Here is a 25,733-nt window from a genome sequence, read left to right as displayed (position 1 = left end):
CCTTGCCTTAATTCAGATAGAATTTTGATTGATAGACTTATTATTTGTGGATGGGTTGCAGGGTCAACACACAAAAGAGTTAGGAGGTGGAAGTGAAAGACTCAAAACTGAGCAAAAGGCAAAGGTGGAGAAACATTGGCAGTTTCAGTTTTTCCTGTTTCTAAGCTGCACCCAAATTGCAACCTTCCTTCTTTCTGTGTTCTATAGCAGAGATAGCCAATGTGATCCACTCCAGATGTTAGAATGCAACTATTATTATTCATGATAATAATAATAATAATAATAATAATAATAATAATAATAATAATAATAATAATAATATTTCCTGCCCTGCACCAGCAGGTCCCAGTGTGGGTCACAACAATTTAAAATCTGAAACAGTTAAAACAGATCACAACCACAGGAATAGGATGGACCCTGTAAACAAACATCTCAGGTGCCAAAGGCCAGGATAAAGGTATAATAATCCCCAGCTGCTGGTGACATTGGCTGGGGCTGGTAGGAATTGGAAGTCCAACACCATTTGGTGGGCAACCACATTGGGCAGCCCTGCCCTGCAGTTTGGCGGCCTGCCTATAAAGAGCTTCCCCACCCACCCCAAAACCAAGGCATTATGGAGCTTTCATGGACCAACCGAGGCCATGTCTGGCTTGGACTTGTTTATGCCCACTGGAATTTCCATCCCTGGAGTGCAATGAGATCAGGGACAGACAAAAAACATGGAAGGAGTGGATGGAAGCACGAGGAAAGGCAGCCTCTATGAATCACAGTGCTTGTTTCTTTTTATGTCAATACTTGCTCCCCCTCCCTCCTCTTTCTTGCTTTTCTTTTTATTATTATTATTTTTAATAAACCTCCTTTAAAGATATGCAAGTATACCTGCCCAGGAAATGCTCCTGTGCAACTTTTCTTGAGAACTGGTCAGGTACATGGAAGAGAAAGAGGCCACTGTGAAGGGAAAACCAAGGGAGGAATGACATCAAAAAGGAAGGAGAGGAAGAGAGAGAGGAAGAGACTCTATGGAGAAAATAAATAAATAAAATTAAAGCACCGAGTTTTAACACATAATCAGAAAGAGAGTCAGCTTCAACAAAATACATGGGAGGAAAATAACAGGGTAGGGAAGTGTGAGAGCACTTAGAAAAGGTGTAGTCAAGGCTGAGCCTTTGGGGGCTGAGGACTCCAAAACCCATCACACCCTGCAACATAGCTTGGGATGATGGGGATGATTTTAATTTATTACCCGGCCATTTTAGACCAGAATACTCATCAGCCATGGTGGCTGGGAATGATGGGAGTTATAGTCCCAAACATCTGGTGGGCACCATGTTGCCAAAGGCTGTGTTACAGGGTGAGTTTCCTGCTCCTACCCCTGCCCCAAACGAGGATGGAGCCATCCAACATGGCGCAATGCAGCAGATGTTCCTCCTTCGCAATTCTCAATGAAAAGAGCAAGAACTTCAAAAGGGCTTGCAGAGAACTTGACAGTGGACTTTGCCCTGCGTTAGTATTTTTATTCATACAAATATTTATATACCTCTAATTCATAAAACAAAAACCAGAGGAATGTACAGCAAATGTACATAAAACCGTGTGTGTGTTAAAATAAGAAATCAGCTAACTATTGTGGAAAGATGTATTCTTAACTGCCCAAATAAGGCCTGGCAAAATGGGAAAGTTTTCAGCAGGTGTTTAAAGGCTGGAGCAATCTCCAAAGGCACAATACGGGGTCAATGGCACGAAAGGTTCAGTTCCTTGTCAAATGAGCTTCACCAGCTTGGGAAATGGCCAGTGATGCTCCTGCAATGATCTCAGTGATTGAGCTGGGGTGGAAGGGATCAGGAGGTCCCTGAGGCACCCTGGAATGAAGTTGTTCTGGGCTTTGTAAATCAGTCAATGAGAGAAGGGAGGGAGAAACATCCAGATACCCACACTGAATACTGGACAATGGAATGGTTAAGAAGAGGCAGCTTATGCAAGTAGGTAAGTATGGTCAGGAAAAGAGATATGAGATTAGTCACTTATCCCCCAAACCCTCCCTTTCCCTAAACTAAAACACAACCCAAAGAGGTGGGGAAACCACCAGCACTTCCATCACTACAGCGGTTCAGCCTTAAAGCACCAGGAAAAAGAAAAGCTCCCAGCTCCCAGGTTCTTGCATCTTAAAATTTCCTGGCAAATGGGCATCTGAACACTACTACTTTTTTTTTTTTACACCGCACTTTAGATGCTGTCAATTAAACTTGAATTTAAACTGGTCTGTGACCGAAATAATAAATTCACCTGAATTTAGAGTTGTCTCCAACTAAGTCCTACTCAGAGTAGACCCCCTGAAATGAATTTACCAACAGGAGTCATGGCCATTGATTTCAATGTTTAATGCCAGGAGGCATGCATGTTCTCTGTTCTTGAGATCTGTCCTGCACAGGTGTAAAATTTGGGAGAGCAGTTTTCCCCAACCTGACGCCTTCCAGGTTGGCCAAGAGTGTGTGGCACAGTGCACAATATTTAGAATCTGGGCATTAACTGTATTTTCATCTAAAACCAGAAACAAACCCACCAGCAGCCTCATTTACTGTCCTCGGGGCTATTCAGATTAGCTAGAAAGTGAGTGGGTAGCAACAGGTTAAATCTCAGAAACGGGGGAGGGGGGCTGTAAGTGAGTAGGCGGGACACTGTTCGTGTGGGCAGGGCTGCAGCAGAGCTGTGCGCAATGCTGCAATTCCAAAGGAGAATGGAAAAGATGTGGGATATGCAGCTGCCTGCAGGATAAAAAGAAACAAGATTCTAGTCCCTGTGGTTGTGTAAATATGTGCTTGTGGGGGCAATGGCTGAAGTCAGAGCAACTGCAGGAAACATTCCCAGTTTTATCAGGGCTCTTGCACAGATCTGTGCCTTTCTCCCCATGATGAACAGAAACAAAATTACGCACACAAAAAGATCACAGAAAAAATTATGCAAAAAGAAAAAGAAAACCATGCATACTAATTTGCATAATTTAGCCAGGTTACAGAATCTGAGCTACTCTGGCACAGAACATTGGCGTTTGAAATAAACACAGACCTGAGCAGCAAGGGAATTCTCCAACCCCCCATCTTGCTGCAGACCATTGTTTCAGAACAAGGGAGCTTTAACAGAGTCCACCCAGTCTGCCCTGACAACTTCTGGAAGGAGACCTAGACTCATGAGTGAAACATGCATTGATCAAAACACTCTTTAGCTAAGGCTGCCTCAGCAGAAGCACACATTCTGCTGTGTTTAGTGAAATGGGCAGTGTGCTTCTTTCTATGATTGAATTATACACTCATAAGTAAAATGGATTATTCAGAGTTGTATCCAACTGTTATTCAGAACAGACCCACTGAAATTTACAAATCTTTAGTCTAGGTTTGCCATATTTCAAGAAGTAAAAATCCAGACACAAAAGGCCTTTTTAGGGAAAGTTGCTGAGCTTTTTTTGGGGGGGGGGATCCAGGAAAATCCAGACGTATGGCAACCCGACTTTAGTCATGCCGATGAATTTCAATAGGTCTACTCCACATAGGGATAACATTGGATACAACCCTAAGTATTTATGTTTCTATCCTGCATTTCTTCAGCAAGACCACATTCACAGCATGCATTAAAAGAAATGTAATACCACTTTTTAAAAAGTCATTCCCTCAAAGAATCCTCTGGCTTCCGTCACGGTGTTCCATTGTGCCAGAAGCGGTTTAGTCATGCTGACCACAAGACTCGGAAAGCTGTGGACAAACATCAGCTCCCTTGGCCTGAAAGCGAGATGACTGCCCCACCCCATAGTTGCCTTTGACTGGACTTAACCGTCCAGGGGGTCCTTTACATTTACCTTACTCCATACTGCTTTCTGTGAATGTGGCAGCATAATTTATTCAAGAAGCATGATCTAACTTCTATGGAATTATCTCTAATTGATTAAGGCAGCTTTCCCGAACCTGGAGCTCTCCAACTGTTTTGGACTACACTTCCCATCAGCCCCTGCTAGCCCCACACATGGCCTGCTGTAACAGTGGCTGGGCTTCAGGCTAGATTAAAGACTTCCTTTTAGGAAGGTGAATTGCATGCGCCTCCTGTTCTCCTAAAGCAGAGTGGCTCTGCCATGAAGCACTTTGGCTGGGAATGGCTAGCTATGGTCTCATCCTCGCACCCCCTCTCCTGGGCCAGCCACTGCGCTGCCTCACCTGTGTTTGAGCGCTGCAGAAAGTACGGCTTGGCAGTCCCCGTTGGCAAGGTGGAGGAAGGGACCGAGAGGGACTTGTACAGGGTGGGGTCGCGGTGCTCCTTGAAGCGCTCGGCCGCCATGAGAGCGTTGGAGAGCTCCTGCAGGGGCATGCTGTTGATATCCGAGGAAAACGGGCTCAGGGAGTTCTCTAGGCTCATCAGCCAGCTTGTGTTACCTGGAGTGGTGGGAAGGTGAAGATGCAAAACAAAGCAGAACATGCCACTGAGATTTAAAAATAAAATAAAATCCCCGTTAATAACCCCAGTCTTGTTTCCCTCTTTCGTAAATGTCCTGCAGGGTCTCATTCCAGGTTACGCACATCTCAAACATCCAGCACTGGCCTCCTAGGTGAATGGAGAGCTCTGCCTAGAAGACACTGGGGCTGTGCACCAGATTCAAATAATGCCTGGACCCAAAGTAGGCTGACCCAGGCTTTGGCCCAATGAGGCCAAGAGAGCTCCGGATCGCCTGGGAGTGAGGGGAGGCAGGCAGCATCTGCAGGATCTGCTTCACCCAGCCTGCAGGAAAGGTGCTGGTGATTCCAGCAGGATTAACCTTTCCACTGATCAACACGTTTCCTTCCCAACAGCATGTTTAAAACATTAATTAAATGCTAGGGCTGACCGCCCCCACCCCAAATCAATTCAGGCCCCTGGTCCATGTTGGTCCTAGGCTGTCCAGAGTCAGATCAGGGCTGATCCAGAGTCCCAGACTCGATTGGGGGTGCCATGCACAGCCTTAAAAGAATCACATAAGAACACAAGAAGCTGCCTTTTGCCAGGTCAGCCTGTGGGCCTTTCCTGCCCTGTGCTGTGGCTTTTCTGTCACTTGCTCCTGATCAGGGAATGATGGGGATGAAACCTGGAGCCTTTTGCATGCCTAGCATGTACTCTACCACTGAACTCCAGCCCCTCGTGCCACACTTCCCTGCAGCTACATACAGAGCAGGGGGAAAACAGATAGCAATGGGCAAGTTGCTTTCCACAGGACTTTGTGCACCATAACTGATCTTCACGTTAGGGAACAGTTGGTAACTTTACACGGAACGCTGGAGGTCCCCTACACCAGAGCCATAAGGCATGGTAAGAAGTGCTCTCTCCAAGTGCTAATTGCTTTTTAGCATTATAACAAAACACTTCTCACCAGGCTGATGGAACATCATTGCTTGTCCGTGTCACAACATAAACAAAGGGCTGCAACTAGGACACATTCCTGAAAGACTCCTATAATAACGCACAGTGTTACATCATTCCTATGATTCTAGGATAAGGTACTGATTAAGCCCTTTACACTCAGCAACATGGAAACATGTGCACCAACACATGCCATTTTACATATTTGTGAAGGCATACATTTCACCTGGCCTACCTGTCGGTCTCCGCACCAGTATCTCCGCCCAGCCTTGTGTTAGCAGGGGGACGTACGCAGCCAAGTTGGCCTTTTCCTTCTGTAGAGGCCCGGGAGCAGCCTTTTCCGCTCGAGCAGCAGTAGGAGCAGGAGAGCTCTGAAATCCTTGGGGCATCGGGGTGGCAGGGAAATGGGAGGTGGAGGTGTCTAATGCCCCAACCCGCAAGGCGTGGCCACCTGGATGGCAAAAGGACATTTGGAGGAAGCAGAGAGGTTAGGAGGATTTTGCAGCGGGGCTGCATATTGGTTCAAAGACAATACAAAAAACATACGCAGCTATTGAGAAGAAACAGAGTTGAACTGTGTGTGCTTAGGAATATAAGAAGCGCCTGCTGGATGAGGCCAGTGGCCCACCTAGTGCAGCCTCCTGTACTCACAGTGCCCAAACAAAAGCCTACAAGGGAAGCTGCAAGGGAGATATGAACACAAGAGCACCCTCCCCTCCTGGGGCTTCCAGTGACTGTTAATCCCACTCTAGGGCTGAAGTATTGATCTAGCAGTGCCTGGGGGATCCTCTCATATCCAAAGCTTTTATTATCAGGGCAAGCAATCACCAGTGTGAATCAGAAGGCAGAGACAGACCCTAAAGTAGTTCAGGTGATGTATTTTATTGGGGGGGGGATCTTCTGCACACCTGTGAATTCTCCTTAACACTTGTTCAACAGGCAGCTGTATGGAGATTGTGGTGGGCTCCACTGAGGTCAGAATGCGTCTCCTGCTGGTAGAGGCTAAACTAAGAGGCACCTCTCCCAAACCAGTTTCTATTGACTAAGCGCTGAGAACCTAAGAAGAACTGGCTGAGTCACGCCCATGGCCCAGCATCGCATTCTCACAGTGGCCAAACAGATTCCTGCGGGAAACCTGCAAGCAGGATTCAAGCACAAGAGAATGACATCAAGCCCCTGGTTCTTTAGCCCCCGAGTAACCAGGTCAAGCCTGGGCAACTGTCTAGCAAACAAGGAGAAGAGGAATTCACAGAGAAGCCCCAGAAACTGGAAACAAGTAGGTAGGACTAAGAAGTTGCTTATAAGGACAGAACTCCAGTTATTCTAGGAGGGAGAACTGCTGGGCCGAACAGTCACAATAAGCCAAGCTTTGCTAACTGGGTGCCCTTCAGATGTTTGGGACTACAACTCCCATCAGCCCCTCCCCCAGTCAGCACCATTTTAGAATACAACTCCTACCACCATTTTAGAAGACAACTCCTACCAGCTCCAGCCTGCAAGCGCTGGATAATCAGCTGAAGGCTATGGATGCATTTACCAGGGAAGAGCAGGTCAAAATTCCATGGCACCTTCTTCTATATTGCTGCACACCGCTCTGGCATAGTGTGGGAATTGGGGACAGATGCATATCCTTCAGAGCACCACCAATTTAGCCAACCAGTTGCCACTGAAATACTGGCGCATTATCCCTCTGGGAATCACAAATGAGGAAAGTGTATCTGTTGCTGGCTGGCTACTGTGAGAACAGGATGCTGGGATAGATGGGCCCCTTTGGACCTGATTCAGCAGGCTGCTCCTCTTTACATTCTCAAACCCCATTTGTCTCAGGAGTAACTACTCTGCAGTTGCTAGGCCTGATCCTGAACAAACAATATAAGCAAGCCTTATGGCTCTAAACACCTGAATCTTCTATACAGAGAAATCAGGGGAGGCTCCTTACCGGACATCGACCTAACACGGTTGCGGGTTCGAACCACTTGTGGGCCAGCCTGGGACTCAAGCTTGGCTGGAGCTTCTTTGGTCTGCCTCACTTGCAAGGTGTGGTCGGAGCTAGGAATCCAAAGCAGGAATGCCGTCAGTCCGCAAAGGAATTAATTTGTCTCCGCTGGTAGATCTTGTGGGGAGGGGCCATGGTTCAGTGGCAGAACACCTGCTCTGCATGCAGAAGGCCCAGCAGGCGTACCACCATCTCCAGTTAAGGGGACCAGGAGACTGGGAAAGGCCAAGACCCTCCAGCGCTGCTATCAACTGGGGTAGATGGGGAAGGGCCGCAGCACAAAGGGATAAGCACCTGCCTTCCATGCAGAAGGTCCCAAGCTCCAGCCCCTGTATCTCCAGGTAGGGCTGAGAATGCCTCCTGCCTGAAACCCTGGAGAGCCCCTGCCAATCAGTGTAGACAGTACTGGGCTAGATGGACCAATGGTCTGACTCAGTAAAAGGCAGCTTCCTCTCTTCCTGTGTAAAACAGCATAAGGGAGCATCCTCTTGTGGCAGAAGGCGGAGAAGGCTGAGCAAGTGGCCTCCCAGTCCCAGACAGATTTTGAGACCAGGCTCTTTGTGCAAAGGAACCCTTTCCTCCCATTTCCACACCCACCCCTAGTCAAAATTAAAAACTCTGTGACAACACCCCACAATAGTTATTTGCCCCATCTTCCCTACCCTCAACCCCTGGAGTTTTAAGAGTGCCCAGCGTCATTTCCCCAGTCTCCTTTGCTTTGTCATTATTTTTCAAAGGGGGTGAGAGGTGCATCAGGGCTTACCTTGCCTGTGTGCTGTTCTGTGTCTCTGACAAGTCAAGGCCCAGGAGAGACCTGGTTCCCGTCCCGACGCTTGTTGTGATTGTCACCAGCTTGTTGCCCACCAGCCACGTCTTGGTCCTACCTCCAGCGAGGAGAAACTCTCCCACCGGAGACCTGGAAGCATCGGGAAGACATGGGCAATGAATTAAAGCAGCAGCTACAACTCCCATCATCCCCAGCCAATATAGTCATGCTCCCATCAGCTCCAGCATCATATAGCAGTGCTGGCTGGGGCTCCTGGGAGCTGTAGTCCAACAAAACATCTGACAGGCGTCAGGCTGAGGAAGGCTGAAATGAAGGAACTGAAGAACCACCTTGATGAATCCGGCCAAAGGTCCATCAGGTAAAAGCATTCTCTGCCCACAAAACAGGACATTCCCTACCACCGGAGAGATGTTCCTTCTGATCATGGGGACTCCACAGAGCTATCATGGCAAATAAGACCAATTCACTGGTTCCCACATCCAGTCCTTTTAAGGCCATCTAAGCCAGGGTTAGCCAACTTGGTGCCATCTAGATGGACTACAAATCCCATCATTCCTGGCCACTGACCACACTGGTTGGGGCCTATTGGGAGATAGTCCAAAGCAGCACCAGGATGCAGAAAGGTGACAAAGATCCAGTTCATACTTCATTATAAGGGGCATAATATTTCACGATAAGGAAAGGGCGTATCACATTTTGAGAAGCAAATAAGGAGCCAAAGCAGTTGGCATATAAAACCAACAATAGCCATCCCTGAAAGAGGGCTGGGGACTCGGGCTTCGAGTAAGAACTGAAACCTTTTGGGCACAGCTGTGAAGTTTGAAAAGACGTATCGAGCCATCATGTCGAGGCAGGTCTCCGTCAGCTCCAAGTGGAGATTTTTCAGGCTGTCGTCCGCTTGAGCCATAGAGTTCTCGTCAGCAGATCCCAGGCTGGAACTGGTGATGGAGGTCTGCAGCCGGCTGGAAAAAGGTGGGTCGGACGTTTGCCAAAGCACAATGGACAAGGAAAACCAGTTGTCTCACAATCTCTACAGCATGCAGCAAGCTGGGAGGCAGGGGTGGGTGGGACACACATACACAAGCTTAGCAGTATTTTTATGGATATCAAACTTTTGAATGTGGTTCCATGAAGGAGACTGACCTGAAATATGGGATCATGAGAGCCTATGTGTCTTCTTAAAATCTAGGAGGGAGAGTAACTAAAGAGGGGCTATTTCATCTGCTTGGAGTAGGCTTGCCTAACCCCTCAATTGCTGGAGGGGGGGAGGTTGTAGCTGTAAGGCATCTGTGGCAACCGGACCTACAAGTAGGTCACTTATCAGGCTAGATAGTCACAGACCTGGATTCCATTTCTAAGCAGCCCTCCAAGAGACACAGTTGCTGACTATGGGGGCTTAAGAGCTCATTAAGGCTGTGAAGGCTTACTCCTGCAAATTTTGGAGTAAGCCCCGCTGCATTCAGTAGGACTTACTTCCAAGTAGACATGGTTAGGATTGTGCCAGGTCATTACTGTTATAAACTGACATTCCTTTCTATACTTTCTATGAATCTAACCGTGGGATAGCAGGAGGACTAAAGAAATCAGCAGCCCCCAAAGTGAAGGGTACCTGAAAAACAAGGAGCCCCTCAAAGACTAAAAAATATATGATGGCAAAAACTTCATGGACTCAAGGTCACGTCATCAGACACAGCATTCCGTGGCTTGAGTCCATGAAAGCTATTATAGCATAATAAATTTGTTCATCTTTAAAAGGTGTCACAAGACACTTTTGTCATTTTTGCTACAGGAGACAAACCCAAGGGCTATCCCTCTAAAAATTCAAGCAACACATTGTGTTGTACAAAATAACGGGACAGCACAGAACAGATCTGATCACCAGCTTATCAAAACTTTATATCAAGAGGTCTCTTGTGCCACATGGTAAAGTTACCTTCTAGTCCATCCTATGGCTAAATAGTCTTGTGACAGCTACCCTATAAAATGCGGCACTTTTAATTATTATTTTTTAATTCAAGAAGTTGCCTTTGGAACAACCACCATTTGGGGGGAAAGGTCAAGCCCAACCAAAACCAGCTGTCTCACATCTCTCTCACATCTTTATCAATGGGGGTCTTGCAACTAAACCTACATTTGCATTAGCGTTAAATTGTGTGTCCTTTTCAATCTTAAAACAGGCAAACAGAAGAAAGCACTTGCATAGCAAACCTTGTTGGGTGGGGCTCAGTTCTAAGGAAATCATGCAAGAACCCCAGCATGCAAATCCCCTCTGTTCCATCTGCCACCCTCCCCATCATACCAAGTAATGTGGCCGCGAGCCCAGGTGGCTCTCCCAGAATCACTACCTGTGGGCTGCATGGTCAGAGACACTGATGCTGCGGGACCGGAAGGCATCGACACCAGAGGGTTCTTTCAGCTCTTTCACTGGAGGAGAATTATTCAAGCTTTGCCTGGCATTTTTGGCTATCTTAAAGCTACTAGGGGTGAAGAACAGGCAGCGGCACCACCACCAAGACCCCACGTAAAGGAGGTGTGATTTTGCACAGGAGGAAAATCAGTGGAAGGATGGAGGTTGGAAGGCCACAAAAGTCCCGGAAGGTGATGTAAAAATAAAAACAAAAAAAAACAGGATGCCAAAAAAAGGAGGGAGGGGGGAATTAAACACAATAAGCAAAACTCAAAAAGCATAAACAAACATTTCAAAAATGAAAAAAGACAACAGAAAGACAGCCGACATCTCCCCCATTCTACCCCAGATTGATAAATGTTACAAAATGAAAGTGGCAGTTGGAATACTATGGAGCCCTGAGCAAAAATAATAAAAGTGTGCCTGTTCAGTGGGTAGGGAATGTGCAATATGCATTAGCTCAGAGGCACAGTTCACAAAACCCAAACCCAATTAAATAACAAGACAGAAGACTATGGAATCATCAGCCCCAACATCAAGGTCTAAAGCAGATTCCTGGGGTGAGGGCAGCATAAAGCGCAAGTAGCAACAGCTTCTGCTATTTTTCCTTCTGTGAAGTGTCTCCAGCAAAACAAAATGTACCTATGGAGTGAGCAAGTTCCCTCAGGGGAATGCCTGGCTACATTTATGCTGCTGGATCTCACTGCAACATTATCACTAAGGTTTGAGGGTGAAACCGCTGCCTGAATGACTCAAAAAATAGATAACACAGGGAAGGTGTATCTCCCGCTCAAAGAACACCCAGGGCATATTGTTTGCGTGTTTCATACCCAGAAAACGAAAAGGAGCTCCAAGAGGTTCCTGGTTTTACAGAGCAGCACAAACACCTGGGGTTTCTTGTGGGTTTTCTGACCAGGAAGCAAATCACACACAAACCATTTGCATCCACCCAAAGGTGCCTTTTAGGGTTGACTGACACTCCTGCTACTTTTCAACTACAAATCGTGGCTACTGCCACTCCCAGAATAATGGCAGTGGGTGTTTTGAAAGTACCTCTTGCAGAACAACTTTTCAACTCAACAGTATCCCAACTTAGTAAAATCAAAAATGCCAAGGCAAGGAAGTGGCGATGGGAGCCACAACTCAAAAGGAAAATGACGGACACAGAAAGGCTGGCTAGAGAAGTGGAGAGCCTCGTTTGTAACTCCGAGGTCAAGAATATCACTAGCTGTGCTTTAATTTGCAGGCACAAAACAATTCCCAGGGCGGCAGTGAAATGAAAGGTAGGCCATGCACCTTTGGAACTTCATGGGCCTAGTTGGAAAACTCTCTGCCTAAAAAGCTTGAGGGTATCATTGTTGAGGTGGTGAAGGGGCAGACACGCTTCATGGGCAGGCAGAGATCTGAACCTGGGTCATCCAGATTCAAAAGGCACTTCAAGCACCACATTGTTTTCCATGTGGCCCCTCCAGACTTCCTTTTTATTGTGCCTTCATGATGGTTTGGTATCAGGGCTGTTGTGCACAATCCCACTTTCATAGCACTTTGCATCTGTAGAAGTTTTTTGGGGGGACATCCTACTCTGTTTCCAGTTAGGTGCATGTCCCAAAACTTCCTGCTGAAATCCTGTAGCTTTTCATACCACAAATGTTCCAATTTATTTTTCGCTGCACTACAGTGTGAGGATACCCTCTGGTAATGTTGGGAGAAACGCTGCAGAACAACTAATAAACGGGAAGGACGTGTGGACGGACCCAGCACTAATGCAGTAATGTTGTATCCATGACATGAAGACCAAAAAGACACCACCAGTCTGGAAGGGCCCAAAGACTAATGATACAGCCAGGCCAGGAGACTGCAATGGCAATTGCCATGGCATACACCAGTACCACTAGCAAGTTCTGAACACAAGAACATCAGAAAAGCCCTGCTGAATTGGCCCAAAGGTGGCCCTTCTAGTCCAGCAACAAGTTCTCACAGCAGCCAAGTAGATGCTCCAACAGGAAGCCCATAAGCAGGACGTGACTGCAGTTGGTTGTGATTCCCAACCAATGACATTCAGGGGCAAACCAACTCTGAGTCCCTAACCCAAAGACTGCTGCATGGACAGTGAATGCAATGCTAGGATTGCTTTTCCCAGATGCAAAGTCAGCCAAAGCAGAAATGCTACCCGCAGTTTTTTCAAAAACCCCACTGAAAGCAGCTTTAATGCTTTCAATTGACCATAGTTATCTCTGAACAAATCATAATGTTTTTGCAGAGTTTTTCCTCCCTCTCCAGATTGGGGGTGAAGAAGTCTGGTGCTGAAAAGCTTACAAAATGTTCCACTGTAACCACCAGCTCAATGGGCTGCAACCTGATCATTACAGCAGGGGTAGGGAACGTCCAGCTACTGTTGAACGACAAGACTCATCATCCCTGACACCTGGCTATGTTGGCAGGGGGTGATGGGAGTTGGAGTCCAATGACAGTCGGGGGCTACAGGTCTTCCAGCCCTGCATTGCAGGATGAGAGGAGGCAAAATAGGACACTTCAAACTGGACTGAGCAATGAGTCGAGGTAGGACAGCTTTCAGCTGCAAGGGCATGGACCATCATCAGAACAAAATCAGGTAGCTTCATTGGCATAAAACCTGACCCATCAGAAAAGTTGTAGCAGCCCCCAGAAGGCAACAAATTGGTGTTTTTAACAAAAAGCACTTCAAAGTGCTGTAAAAAGAAGTGGACCTTCGGGGAACAACCTACCTCTTCGGTCTCTCATTCAAGCTGGTGCTACGAGCCCGGAAGCTGTCTTTCTCTGGTGTGTCATCAAAAGAGAGGAGGACATTTGATCGCAAACCCTGTCACAAAGAGAATACAAAGAAGAGTTGAAAGTTGTTATTATTATTATATTTACATTCATACCCCGCCTTTTCCCCGGAGAGGGACTTAAGACAGCTTACACAAATTAAAACAAAATACAGTGGTACCTCGGGTTACCAACACTTCAGGTTACAAACACTTTGGGTTACAAACTCTGCTAACCCAAAAGTAGTTGTTCCGGGTTGCAAACTTTGCCCCAGGATGAGAATGGAAATCGCTCACCAGCGGTGCGCCAGCAGCGGGAGGCCCCATTAGTGAAAGTGTGCCTCAGGTTAAGAACAGTTTCGGGTTAAGAACGGACCTCCAGAACAAATTAAGTTTGTAACCCGAGATACCACTGTACAAAAAGCTAAAAACATATAAAAGAAAAGCCGTAAAAAATAATTCAACTGTAATGGAGTTAAAACAATATAAAATACAAATCTATTAGAATACAGGTAATAAAAGCAATGAAAAGAGCACAATTAAAAACAGTTTCCTTAAAAACCAGCCAGTTCTCGAACGCCTGTCAGAATTGGACAGTCTTCCCCTGCCAGTGGAAGGACAAGGAGAAAGCCAGTCTGGCTTCTCTAGGAAGAGAGTTCCAAAATCCAGGAGCAGCTACCAAGAAGGCCCTCTCCCTTTCTGCCCACCAAACTGGGCCTGTGAGGGTGGCAGGACTGAGATCTTTGAGTCCAGGCATGGAGAAGCTGTGGTCCTCTGGCTGTTGTGGACTCCAACTCCCATCATCCCTGATCACTGGTCATGCTGGGCGATGGGAGTCCAGCAACATCCAGAAGACAGCAGGTTCCCTTTCCCTGGCTCAGTCTCTGTCCCCAAGCAAATTCCTCCAAGCCTTAATCCCTGTCTGCCTTCTGCTAAGATGTTTGGCTGGAGCCATATAATGACCCGGTTCACACATAATGCTAAACCAAACTGTGCAAAAGCACCAGCTCAAGAGTTCCTGGAGAAGGAGGAGGAATCTGCACCCCCTGCTTCCAGGTCCTCCTGCTAATGTACTGCTATGAGTCAAGCCATGGTTTGGCTGAGTACATCACCCAAACCTGAACCTGTGGCTTGCTTCCTCAAGACAAATCACAAACTGTAAAGCTCAAGAACAAAATTTAGTGTTGACCAGCCCACTGAGAATCTACGCCACATTGAAAAACCACCCCAAAAACATAGTCCCGTGGTGGAAGAGGGCAAGAAGTTTCCTCCTGTGTTTTGTGGACTGCTCTGGAGGCGGAGCTCACCACAGAGCGGCAGTGTCCGTCCTGGTCCCATCCTGCTCCCTGTCTCCTGTCCGGCATGTCAGCTCTTCCCCTGTGCTTCTCAGGCACAGCAACCAGCTTACCTTGGTAATAAAGGGGACAAAGTCTTTCCGAAAGGGAAGGCGGCACTTGATAAACCACATGGCTATGACGTGATGCGCCAGGCACACAATGTACTGGTTAAACCTGGAAGGCATTCAAGGGGAATGATCATGTTATGGCAAGATGCAATGCTTAAAATAGTATATATGTTAATTACTATGCAACACGTCATTAGCATCACACTGTGATATTACTTATACTAGCTGGAAACTTAGAACATAAAAAAGGTTAAGGGGAATGTTTCTATTTAACAACAGGATTTAAAGTGTGCAATCATGGAAAGGCACCCAAACTCCCCACTGAAGGCCGAAAAATAAAATTTAAAGAGAAAGGCTGACAAACACACACCATTTGTTGTGCAGACTGGAGAAACAGAGAGGACAACAGTCACGACAGATGATGTATGGTGATGTATGGGAGGGAGTTTTGCCTTGGTTATAGCTTATAGCAGCCTTTCCCAACCTGGTGGCCTCCAGATGTTTTGGGACTACAACTCCCACCAGCCTCAGCCAGCACATTCCACAAAACACCTCCACCAAAACAACCACCACAACCCACCCACAACTTACTTGGAGGGGTTTGTGTAGGGCAAGGAGATGGCAAAGACGCTGGCGTACTGTTCAGCTGCAAAATTCCTGTAGAGGGCAGGCAGACGGGCCAATGCTGGGATTGGGAAAAGAGGAAACAGTAAAAGAGTCTGGCTGCAGATGGGATGGCTAGCAGAAACCCACTTCACACACACCTTGTTTACAGGGGGGCTGGTTTGGGCATGGTTAAAGCATGCCCAAACTGTTCCATCACAGGTATAGGTTTCTCCAGCGTGAATCACAGAGGTCACCACCATGTGCTTATAATCTGGATGCCTCTCTGGAGCATGGGTGGGGAAACACCATCCTAGAGGCCAAATGCGGCCCTCCCTATCCAGCCCTTGTGACTCTCCCTGGAGCTTAGCCGCCTCTGCTGCTCTGCATCCCTCTTCAGATGCTTTGCCCTGGCTGGAATATGTCCTTGGACTGTAATAAAGCCTCTTGCCCAGATGGAGGGGCGATGGCTAGAGCATAACCCGCTGCACAAAAGATCAGTCGCACCTGTTGCTCTGCCTACCCACTGCAGACATCTGGACCCCAGGAGGTTGCCCAGGAGAGAATGTGGCCCAGGAGAGAATGTGGCTAAAAGAGCCCCTCGCCCCTGCTCCAGATCCAAAGGACACAATTAGCTCCACGTGCCACAGGGGGCTTCTGACTTGGCTTCCCCAAACCACCCACCATCCCTCTCACACTACACAGCAAGACACATGCAGGATTTGGAAGGCTTTCTAAATCAGATTTATGTTGTGGCACAGCTGGGGGGGGGGGGAGCTGCTGCTTTTCAAAAAGTCCCAGAATGAAACTTTGACTGCACCGAATAAGAAGCTAAAAAGAGCCTTCTGGATCAGGCCAGTGGCTCATCTAGTCCAGCACCCTGTTCTCATAGTGGCCAACCAGATGCTTGTGAGAAACCCGCAAACAGGACCTGAGAACAAGAGCCCTCTCCCTCCTGTGGCTTCCAGCAACTGGTATTCAGAAGCATCGCTCCCTCTGACCATGGAGACAGAACAGAGCTGTTATGGCTAGTAGCCATGGATAGCCTTATCATCCTCCACAGACTTGTCCAATCATCTTTCACAGCCATCCAATCTACCTACAGATTTTCAAAAATTGCACAGAGGGAAAGCAAAGGTCCCTTCCTCTCCTGAGCTGTAATTCACACGCTGAAAAGCAAGAATGGAATATGCATACACTTACTTGAAAGGAATTCCAGGAGGGGGATGGCCATGTTGGCTGTAGCTGAAATATGTGTCAGCTTGACTATCAGGACAGGCAGGGCCTTGATGATGATATCTGGCATCTCAACGCTGCAGATGGAGAGAGCCACGACACACTGGTTGGCGCAGCGATAGATCAAGCCGTGCTCCAGGCAATACACCATCTCCCGCTGGGTGAAGGCAAAGACACAAACAGAACAGTACCAAGCATTCAGTTCAGATGCGTTTACAGGCACTTTGGTGCAGGGCTCTCTGGGTGTCCCTTTTAATTTAACAAAATTCACACATGACTATATGAACAAAATTCATAGCTTAATTGTAATAAAAGCTCCAAGTGGTTTGTCCCCGCCCCACCCCCCAAAAAACCAACACCTACATTAAAATGATTGTAAAAGCCAGTTAAAAGATATATAAATAGTAAACTAAAGAGAAATTATCACACACCTTAACGTTCTACATTGCTTGAATAGGTCTGCCTAAGCAAATATGTTTCAAGCAATAAGCAGGGACCACAGTGAAGGCACCTGCCTGGTGTCAACAGGCAGGGAGTTCTAGAGTACAGACACTGCCACACAAAAAGATTGATGACTTACAAGTCTTTTTTCTTGTTTAATAGCTAAATGCAAGTCAAGGAAAACCAAGCTCAAGTTAAGCCGTATTTATTTGGCAGTAGTGTCCTTCTCCTGGCTCACCCACTGGGCATGTCCCACTCAGTTCCTGCACATGCAATAATACCTGCTTGCTTTTGTCCAGGTGATTATGGTAAAAGATCAAAGTAGTCAGCACTGGAACCACAGCCAAATGCAAATCGTTACGGGAGAAAGTTTCCGGGGTGCCCCGCAGGCGCTCCGTCATCTTTTTGTCTGTAAGCTGGCGGCACACACAACAAGTCACTGCTACAAAATCCAAAGGGAGGCACCCACAGGTTACCCACTCCTGTTCTCCATTGTTGCAACCCACCCAAGGGCCTTACAGTGAATGGTAGGCAAGATATTCAGCAAACGACAACAGGCTTCTCCACTGGAGAGCTCTCCCATGACACTAACACATGCCACAATTGTAGGGCAACCATCAAAAGCTCCCTAATGTGGACCTTTGTTGCCCCAACTAGATGCTCGGATGGTGTCATAAAAAGGCACATTCTCACCATAGAGCAGAGGGCAGAAGACAGCTGGTCAATGTTGCAAGGGGATGTTAAATAAAGCACTTTGTACTGCAGAGACTCCGGTAACTTGTTCAGAACCAGCTTCAACACCTTCCAGTCTGTCTCCTACAAAGGAAAAAAGGAAAGAGACAGTCTGGGGAGCAGGGAAGTTCAAGGGTGGCATGGAAAGAACTGCAGCCTGGCTGCAAGTCACACTCTTTGGGCAGATAGAATGACAGGCTCCATCTCCAGGAAGCAGGGCTGCAACCATGCGGCTACATTAAGCAACCTTTGCCAGAGCGCTGCTCCCAATGTCTTGACCTAAAACTCCCATCAGCCCCAGCCAGCCCAGCCACATGACCTTGGGATTGACTCGAGCATGGGCATGCTGGCTGGGGCTGATGGGAGTTGTAGGCCTAAACACTGGGAGGGAACCAGGCTGGTATAAAGTCAGCATTCATAGCCCCATTCCTGATTGGCAACTAGACCCTTCCAGCAGGACTTATATTTTTAGTTCTCACTAAAAATGACTAGGTTTTATATGCAGTGCTCCATATGCACTTCAGCATGATGTGCAATGTCTTTCGTAAGGCACTACTCTCAAAATAAAATAGCATGCCAGTGATGGGCAGGGCCAAAGAAGGCAGAGCCATGGATGGGTTATGGAGTGTCCCAAGGGCCAGAAAGAGAGCTGGAGGGCCACATCCAGTTCCCCATCCCTGATCTGCAGCTTGGGATCCAGTTACCAGGTTTTGGTTCATCACTCACTTGCTTCAAGCACTGGAGGAGGACTCCAAAGAAAACGGAGTAAGGTAAGTGGCCCATACGAATGCCCGTGCTCTGGGGAGGCACACTGGGGCTTCCCGAGGGAGGGGAGAGGGTGCCGGCAGGTTTCTTCTCTGGTTCCCTGTGACATAAGAAGAAGGAAAAATCAGCCCGCTGCCAGACTGTAGCATCTTGAAGTACAACTGACAATTACCTTATGAAGAATCCATGTTCTAAGTGGCTTTATTTATCTTTAAAATATTTATATGCCACTTGTCCATGCAAAGTGGATTAACAATGATAAATTACAACACACACACACACACACACACACCATTACTACCAAACCCTTCCAAAGAATGGAAACCCATTCAAATCTTCCAATCACATAATCTACTATCCTTAATCCAGTAAATGGGAGAAAGCTTACTCATGCGAAGGCCAATTGAAACAAATAGGTCTTTAAAGGCCTTTCAAAACCCCTGAAGTGTCACTGCCCAGTGCAGACCAGACCTACTGGGATTTCCAAAGGCACAAGGGCCACCACTGCAGAGCTAGAGGCTGGGCCCACCAATTGAATTGAGATTTCAATTTCTGGGCAGCATGGTACAAGGGAGCCTCAGATTAGAACATAGCAGAACTACTTTTGGGAAACAGTGGCTGCGATCAAACAAAACCTACAAAAAATCGCAGAGGCAGTAGGGGCTGAATTTCATGAGCCCTTCTTTGGTAGCCAGGCCCAGTCGGTGGAGAGAGTCAGCCCGAAGCGAGAGCAAGAAGTCAAATACCTAAAAATAAGCAAGAGAAAAATAATTAGCCTAGCATTCCCCCACATGCTCCAAGGCAGGTTCAGAGATCTTCTCAATCCAATCCAAGCAGTCCTGCAATGTTCCTAAAAGATGGTTGCACTTCAAGCAGCAGGGAGTTCCACAGGAGCAGAAGAGCGACACGAGACATCAGCTCTGCAGGGCAAGGTAGTGAACTGGTAGCCCACGGGGCCTAACCACGAGGCCAAGCAAGCCATTTGCCACGACTCACCAGACGCAATTTACCACCAGCAGGAGTGGTGAAATCCGTAGCAGCAGAGAGACTTGCAAGGCTCTGTATGATATGCCGCTCCTCCCCTTTGCCCCTGCCAGCAGGTCAGAGCATTCAAGAAAGAGGGAGGAGCACTTTGGACTGAACCATCCTCTCTGCCAAACCCAGCACAGCAATGGTAGGAAAAAATCAACTGAGCAGAATGTGCAGGGTATAGGAATTGCTATTCCTCCCTTCCTGGGAGGAATTGCCCATCTCTGGGTATCCTCCTCCATCAGACAGAAAAAAATGTATTTATTAATAGGACATAAAAGAGAGAGTGTTATCCAAGACATTTACAGGTAGGGGCTGAGGGGTATGATTATGTGACTGTTGGGGGAAAGCACACTCTGTTAAACACTGAGCATGGAATTAAGTTCCTCAGAATAATTGAAAAAGGGAGGGGGAGGAATTCAGCCCTTGCTTGAAAACTGTGTGGGTATTGCCTGCTCAAATCATAGAATCATAGAATCATAGAGTTGGAATAGACCACAAGGGCCATCAAGTCCAACCCCCTGCCAAGCAGGAAACACCATCAGAGCATCAGAGCACTCCTGACATATGGTTGTCAAGCCTCTGCTTAAAGACCTCCAAAGTAGGAGACTCCACCACACTCCTTGGCAGCAAATTCCACTGTCAAACAGCTTTTACTGTCAGGAAGTTCTTCCTAATGTTTAGGTGGAATCTTCTTTCTTGTAGTTTGGATCCATTGCTCCGTGTCCCCTTCTCTGGAGCAGCAGAAAACAACCTTTCTCCCCTGCTCTATGTGACATCCTTTTATATATTTGAACATGGCTATCATATCACCCCTTAACCTCCTCTTCTCCAGGCTAAACATGCCCAGCTCCCTTAGCCGTTCCTCATAAGGCATCATTTCCAGGCCTTTGACCATTTCGGTTGCCCTCCTCTGGACACGTTCCAGTTTGTCAGTGTCCTTCTTGAAATCTTAGAAGCCAAAGGGAGGGAGGAAGTACAGTTGGTGAAGTGGGCTGGGGGAGATCTCTGTGCCCTGCATCACACCCATTGCTGCATCTCAGGACTTAACAAAATCAGAACAAACTTCTGGAAAGTTAGCAGCAATATCCCCTTGCAAGCACCATTTGGAGCCAGTTCTCTCCTCCTTGTCATCTTCCCTGCAAGTCCTGCAAGTTTGGAGGTGGGACTGAGAGGCACACACATTCCTCACCTGCAGCCGGATGCTGCTGGCGACTGGGAGGCTGTATCTGTGTTTATAGTGGAGCTGAATGTGGAGGATCAACATCTCATAGACGCGGGTGGCGTGGCTGGGGGGGAAACTGTAGAGTTTTGTCTGAAAGGAGGAAAGCAAGATGTTGTCAAGAGGAAAGCCAGAATTTATTTATTTTTAAACTAAAAAGCCCAAGAGGAAACCACCCCGGGGCTCAACAACCTGGTCACTTACCTGGAAAATGACCAGAAGGCCCAAGACTGCTGTCTTCACATCTTCTAAAGAAGCAGAGTAAGACAGCAAGTCTCTTTCCTCTAGTTCAGCGGGAGGCAGCAGGGAATGGGAAGCAACCTTTTCAGGGAGAGAGAGCATACACAAGCTTTGCAGAGGGCCAAGGCCCGCAATTACATAAGGATTGCAAAAAAAGTGCTAGGATGGCAAGAATAAATACCCCTGGCAACAGCAGAGCTACATAAAGTGTACAAAGCAACAACACCCACATTCATCCCATACATTTAAAGCACTACGATGCCACTGTCATGGCTTCCTGCAAAGGATCCTGGGAACTGTAGTTTGCTAATGGTGCTGAGAGCTGTTAGCAGACCTCTCTTCCTCTCCCGGAGCGACAATCCTCAAGTGGTTTAACAATCAATCCATATTCATTGGGAATTGCAGCTCGTGGGGGTCTCTGAGTAACTCTCAGCACTCTTAACAAACTACAGCTCCCAGAATTCTTTGGGGGAAGTCAGGACTGTTTAAAGTAGCATCATAGAGCTTTAAATGTTGTGAATGAGGCCTGCATCTCTCTAGAAGAAGCAAAATGGTATCTTTGCCTGGACCAACAGGCTGTTTTGGAGGTTTTCCATGCTTGTGAACCAAAAAGGAGTTTCATATGTGAGTTTTTAGATCTGATAATCAGCTATTTTATAGCTGTTATGTCTCATCCATGAAAATAGGACAGATTCCATTTTCATCAGACTTCACATGAATATGCTAACATGTGCTGCAGCATAGCCAAGCTTGGTTAGGTGGCTAGCTGTGTCCATAACACCCAGTGACATGCCATCTGGTTCTTCATTTTCAGAGATTTCAGTGGAGTTGCTACCCACACTTCAGGAAATCTTAATACTTTAATATTTGTAGGTTTCATAACCAAGCCATTGTCCTGACGACTACGGAACACAGAAGAAACAAATAATTTGTTGATTGAAGGTTTCTACCCTGATCCAAAACAGAGCACCTGATGATGCCTATGCAAAATTAAACGGCAAAGGTCTTTAGATCATTACCCGAAATTGACACACTGCCATCCCCCCTGTAAAAACACTCTCAGCTTTGCAAAACCAAACAGGATATTCAAACCAGCAAAGCTCCTCAAGTTCATAGTGCAAATCCCTCCCCAAAGCACAATTTCTTCCCTTGTTTTTGACACTTCCTGAAACCAGGCACAGCTCCTGCTGCCAAAGCCCAGAGCTGAGCTGACAGCTGCCTCACCTTCTCTATGATATCCAACAAGCTGTTGAAGTGGTGGGAGGTGCAGCCTTCTGCCAGGTCCACCAGCAGCTGGGTGGCCAGTTTGCGGACTTGGTGGTCTTTGTCTTCTTGGATGTGGGCCAGCTGGGAGAGGACCACCAGGTTAATCAACTCCTCCTGCAACAGGACAAGACTTTTGTGAGCTGGCTAAGACAGAGTGGTCTAACAAGGCTGGTAAAAGAAAGAGGTGGAACATTGATTTTGACAGTTGTGCTAATACTGTATTAGTGATTTTTCACTGTAGGTTTCTACTGTTTCTATAAACGTATGGTGAATATGTTTTATGAAAAACCAGGGTAGAACTATTTTAAATGCACTAGAATGAAGATAAAATTGAGAAGGTGCAAGCCAGGAAGCTGGGGGAAGGTCCAGACAGCTCTTTAATTGAGGGTGTCAAAAAGTCAAATGAAGGAATGAATTTCATTTAATACAAAACATAGTTCAACAACATGTAAGAAATAAGGAAATGAAAATACAAGGGAATGAAACATACAAAAAATGTAAAAATTTAGGTCCTTGTATTCATGATCTATGGAAAGTATAATAATTATTGGTATTGGAGGGTAGTAACGTGTCATTTTTAAGGTTGGTTTTAGTTATTAGGATGTTGTCCTAGTGTGAGGAGGTATGCTATTCTCATTTGAAGCTGAAGAGCTACTAAGAATTTTAAATAGTGGCATATTTCACCGGATGAATTTGAACATAGTTGTCATCATGTGCATACATAATATATATTTTTGTGGTTGAAAAATCTTTTTTTTTTTTTGTCCTCTGCTGCCATTTTGTTTTCCTATCTTGAGAGAAGTTCAAGGAAGTGACCTTCTGCCAGACTTAAACGTGTGTCTGACATCACCCAAAGAACATTTCTCAGAGTGAAAATGAAAACTCACCTCATAAATCTGCCTATTGACGCTCAAGACGAAAGAGAGAACATGCAGAACTTTGATGCGAATAGCACTCCGTGTCTCATTCCTGAGGAGGAAAAAGGGACAATGGTGTTTTCAAAAAGGAGGAGGAGCCCAAATCATCTGGGTTGTGACCAACATCCAGAGGATGGAAAGTCAGAGATGTGAGGAGAGGAGCCACAGGTAAGAGCTGCAGGGTCCCTACCTGAAGAACCTGTCCATCAGCCCCTGCAGCTTCTGGATCCAGCTGTCCTTCGCGGGGTGGATGGACTGAGCTCGGTAGGTGATCAGGTTCAGAACAGAAGATTCCTTTTAAGCAAAAGGAAAGGCAGGCCAGTACTTAAAAAAACATCCAAGTTCAACAAAGTAAGATTGTAAACTGAGGATTACTCATATATAAAGGGTGATCTGTCATCACTTTATTAAATGGTAGCGGAAGTCCCATGCTCAGTGGCAGAGCATCTGCCTTGCATGCAGGAGGTCCTTGGAGGTCCAGGTAGGGCTGAGAATGGCCCTTGTCTAAAACCAGAGTGGCCCTGCTCACCTGCCCCCCAAAATCCCCCCTGAAGGGCAGCTTCTGGATCCACCCCTCCCCATCCCTTGCATAAGAAAAGATTTTAGTTCCCTGTGCCCCTCCGCTGAGTGCTCTTTAAGGAAGTCCTAAGGAAACAACAGGAAATTTCTCAAACATTGCCATGCCTTACAGGTCTCTGACTTGCACATTTCTCCACAAGCTCAAAGTAATGTTTCTTAGAGCCATGGAAGTCATTCTGTTCACATAGCTCCTCCACCGTGGTCAGCAAGTCATGGACAATGGATTTCAGCTCTGGGCTCTCCAAGGTCTGAAAGGAAGAAAACACAACTTGATTAGCCCTCGAGAATCTCAGCGCAGTCATTTGCAGGCTAAATCAAGACAAAATAACTTTTATCACACTACATGTGCATCAGTTAAGTTACCAATGCTGGAATATCTGTGTTATCAACGACTGTTTCTTGCCAATGGTTCCCTGCCCCACTACAAGTATTAATACAATCATCTCAGCCATTTTTGCTCTCATTTGGATGCCGTTTGGACATATGGACTTTCTATATTAATATGCTTAAGTCAGAATATTTTTATTCGCAATGCCAGCTGGTGATGGTTCTCTTTTTTCTGTTACGTTTGCAAAAACAGTATCAAAAATAAAACAAAAGGGGCTTCCCATTTACCTGCAGCTGCTCGAGCAGCCGCTCGATGATATTCAGGAGGATGTCCCAAGTGACTGCCTGGAGGTCCTTCCCATATTTTTTGATCAGCCTTGTGATGGAAAGGACTATTTCATAAGACACAATGGTATTCGGACTCGTCATGGCCTGGAAGGGGGAGAGAAAGCCCCAAGTAAGGAACTGACATATTGGGACCACCTGAATGACTGAGGGCCCATTTGCTGGTTCCACTGGGTTAGGACACTTCAAGAAGGAAGCGCCCAGAAAAGTATGTTAAGTGCCATACAACTGGAGTAGTCAGAAGGGAGATCAAGGTTTCCTGGAAGACCTCCCAAGTAATTCGTAGAGCAGAAACGGTTTCCAACTCCCAACAGTTGTAACAATAGCGACAACAAAAAGTATTTTTCCCCTTCTAGTCTGCTGAAATCGGGAAAGCTTGGGTTCCCAGACTGTGCTCAGAGCACAGTCCCACACTTTGCAATTCTATGCCCACCTTCCTTACCCATGATTTTGCTCCTGGTTTTAGGTGATGCACCTCATGGCTTATAGTGAAAAGGTAGATTCCATTAGCCTGAAGGCTATGCAACCCTGCCATCCAAAACTAATAACGTGTGAGGGAAAACTGCCAGAGAGACTTCAGGTGCACAAGCAAGATCAGAAAGTGCAGGCTGCTACTCAGGAGCAAAGAAAGGAACTTCTGAGCCCTGGCAAACTCACTATAAAGACAATTTGCAGCCAAAAGTGAAAAGGCTGTAAGTGATGCAACTGAACCACAATGAACGGAAGTGTGGTCACAGATGAAACAGCAGGCTGTGACTGCAGGTATCTTTGGTTTTTCCCAACAAACCTCTGTCCTTGCTGCTTGTGAAGCTTTGTTACAGAAAGAGAAACAGCAATCTTTTCAACCGTTATGGAGAGGGTCTTCAGCTCAGTAGCCCATAGGTTCCCTCTGAATTTGCGTTCCCCAAGATTTGTTTATTGCATTTTATCCTTTCTCTGAGGAGCACTGTACAGGGATCCTCTCACAACAAACCCTATGAGGTAGGTTAGTCTAAACCAGGGGTAGGCAACCTAAGGCCCATGGACCACAAGCGGCCCGTGGGGGTTGTTTAACCAGCCCATGAGCCGCCCCCAAACCAAGCCACCCGCTCGGCGAGTCCACACGCGCTGCACTAAACCAGCGCAGCACGGAACGGGGACTCGCTTCCGCAGCACCGGAAATCACGAGTGTGCACACTTACGCACGTGCACAATCCGGCCCACGGAAAGATCTTCGCTGGAGTGAACCAGTAAACCTTGCCGACCCCTGGTCTAAGAGGCAGTAATAACCCCAAGGT

At 46.8% G+C, this 25,733-nt stretch overlaps 1 protein-coding gene across 9 annotated transcripts in view; it reads right to left on the bottom strand.

Moving 5' to 3' along the window:
• TSC2 (TSC complex subunit 2) overlaps window positions 1-25,733 on the bottom strand; it is a 44,650-nt gene that overhangs the window by 10,294 nt on the left and 8,623 nt on the right. For 3 of the 9 annotated variants that reach the window (XM_083473935.1, XM_083473942.1, XM_083473941.1), the window contains 22 exons: window positions 24,400-24,543; window positions 23,895-24,032; window positions 23,396-23,499; window positions 23,176-23,257; window positions 22,247-22,402; window positions 20,987-21,103; window positions 20,753-20,875; window positions 19,171-19,277; window positions 18,493-18,631; window positions 17,728-17,850; window positions 17,316-17,450; window positions 16,561-16,750; window positions 15,346-15,439; window positions 14,758-14,860; window positions 13,308-13,402; window positions 10,502-10,633; window positions 8,954-9,118; window positions 8,133-8,285; window positions 7,313-7,422; window positions 5,609-5,824; window positions 4,200-4,415; window positions 880-948 (listed from right to left, as the gene is read on the bottom strand). In XM_083473935.1, the coding sequence (XP_083330061.1) occupies window positions 880-948; window positions 4,200-4,415; window positions 5,609-5,824; window positions 7,313-7,422; window positions 8,133-8,285; window positions 8,954-9,118; window positions 10,502-10,633; window positions 13,308-13,402; window positions 14,758-14,860; window positions 15,346-15,439; window positions 16,561-16,750; window positions 17,316-17,450; window positions 17,728-17,850; window positions 18,493-18,631; window positions 19,171-19,277; window positions 20,753-20,875; window positions 20,987-21,103; window positions 22,247-22,402; window positions 23,176-23,257; window positions 23,396-23,499; window positions 23,895-24,032; window positions 24,400-24,543 (2,911 nt within the window). The remainder of the gene's footprint in view (window positions 1-879; window positions 949-4,199; window positions 4,416-5,608; window positions 5,825-7,312; window positions 7,423-8,132; window positions 8,286-8,953; window positions 9,119-10,501; window positions 10,634-13,307; window positions 13,403-14,757; window positions 14,861-15,345; window positions 15,440-16,560; window positions 16,751-17,315; window positions 17,451-17,727; window positions 17,851-18,492; window positions 18,632-19,170; window positions 19,278-20,752; window positions 20,876-20,986; window positions 21,104-22,246; window positions 22,403-23,175; window positions 23,258-23,395; window positions 23,500-23,894; window positions 24,033-24,399; window positions 24,544-25,733) is intronic. The other 6 variants (XM_083473936.1, XM_083473943.1, XM_083473937.1 and 3 more) reach the window with 5 other exon arrangements.

Source organism: Podarcis liolepis, assembly GCF_965112155.1.
Source record: "Podarcis liolepis genome assembly, chromosome: 14".
In the NCBI taxonomy this organism is placed as follows: domain Eukaryota; kingdom Metazoa; phylum Chordata; class Lepidosauria; order Squamata; family Lacertidae; genus Podarcis; species Podarcis liolepis.
Note: the sequence above shows the minus strand (reverse complement) of the source record. Positions and strands in the feature narration are given on the sequence as shown.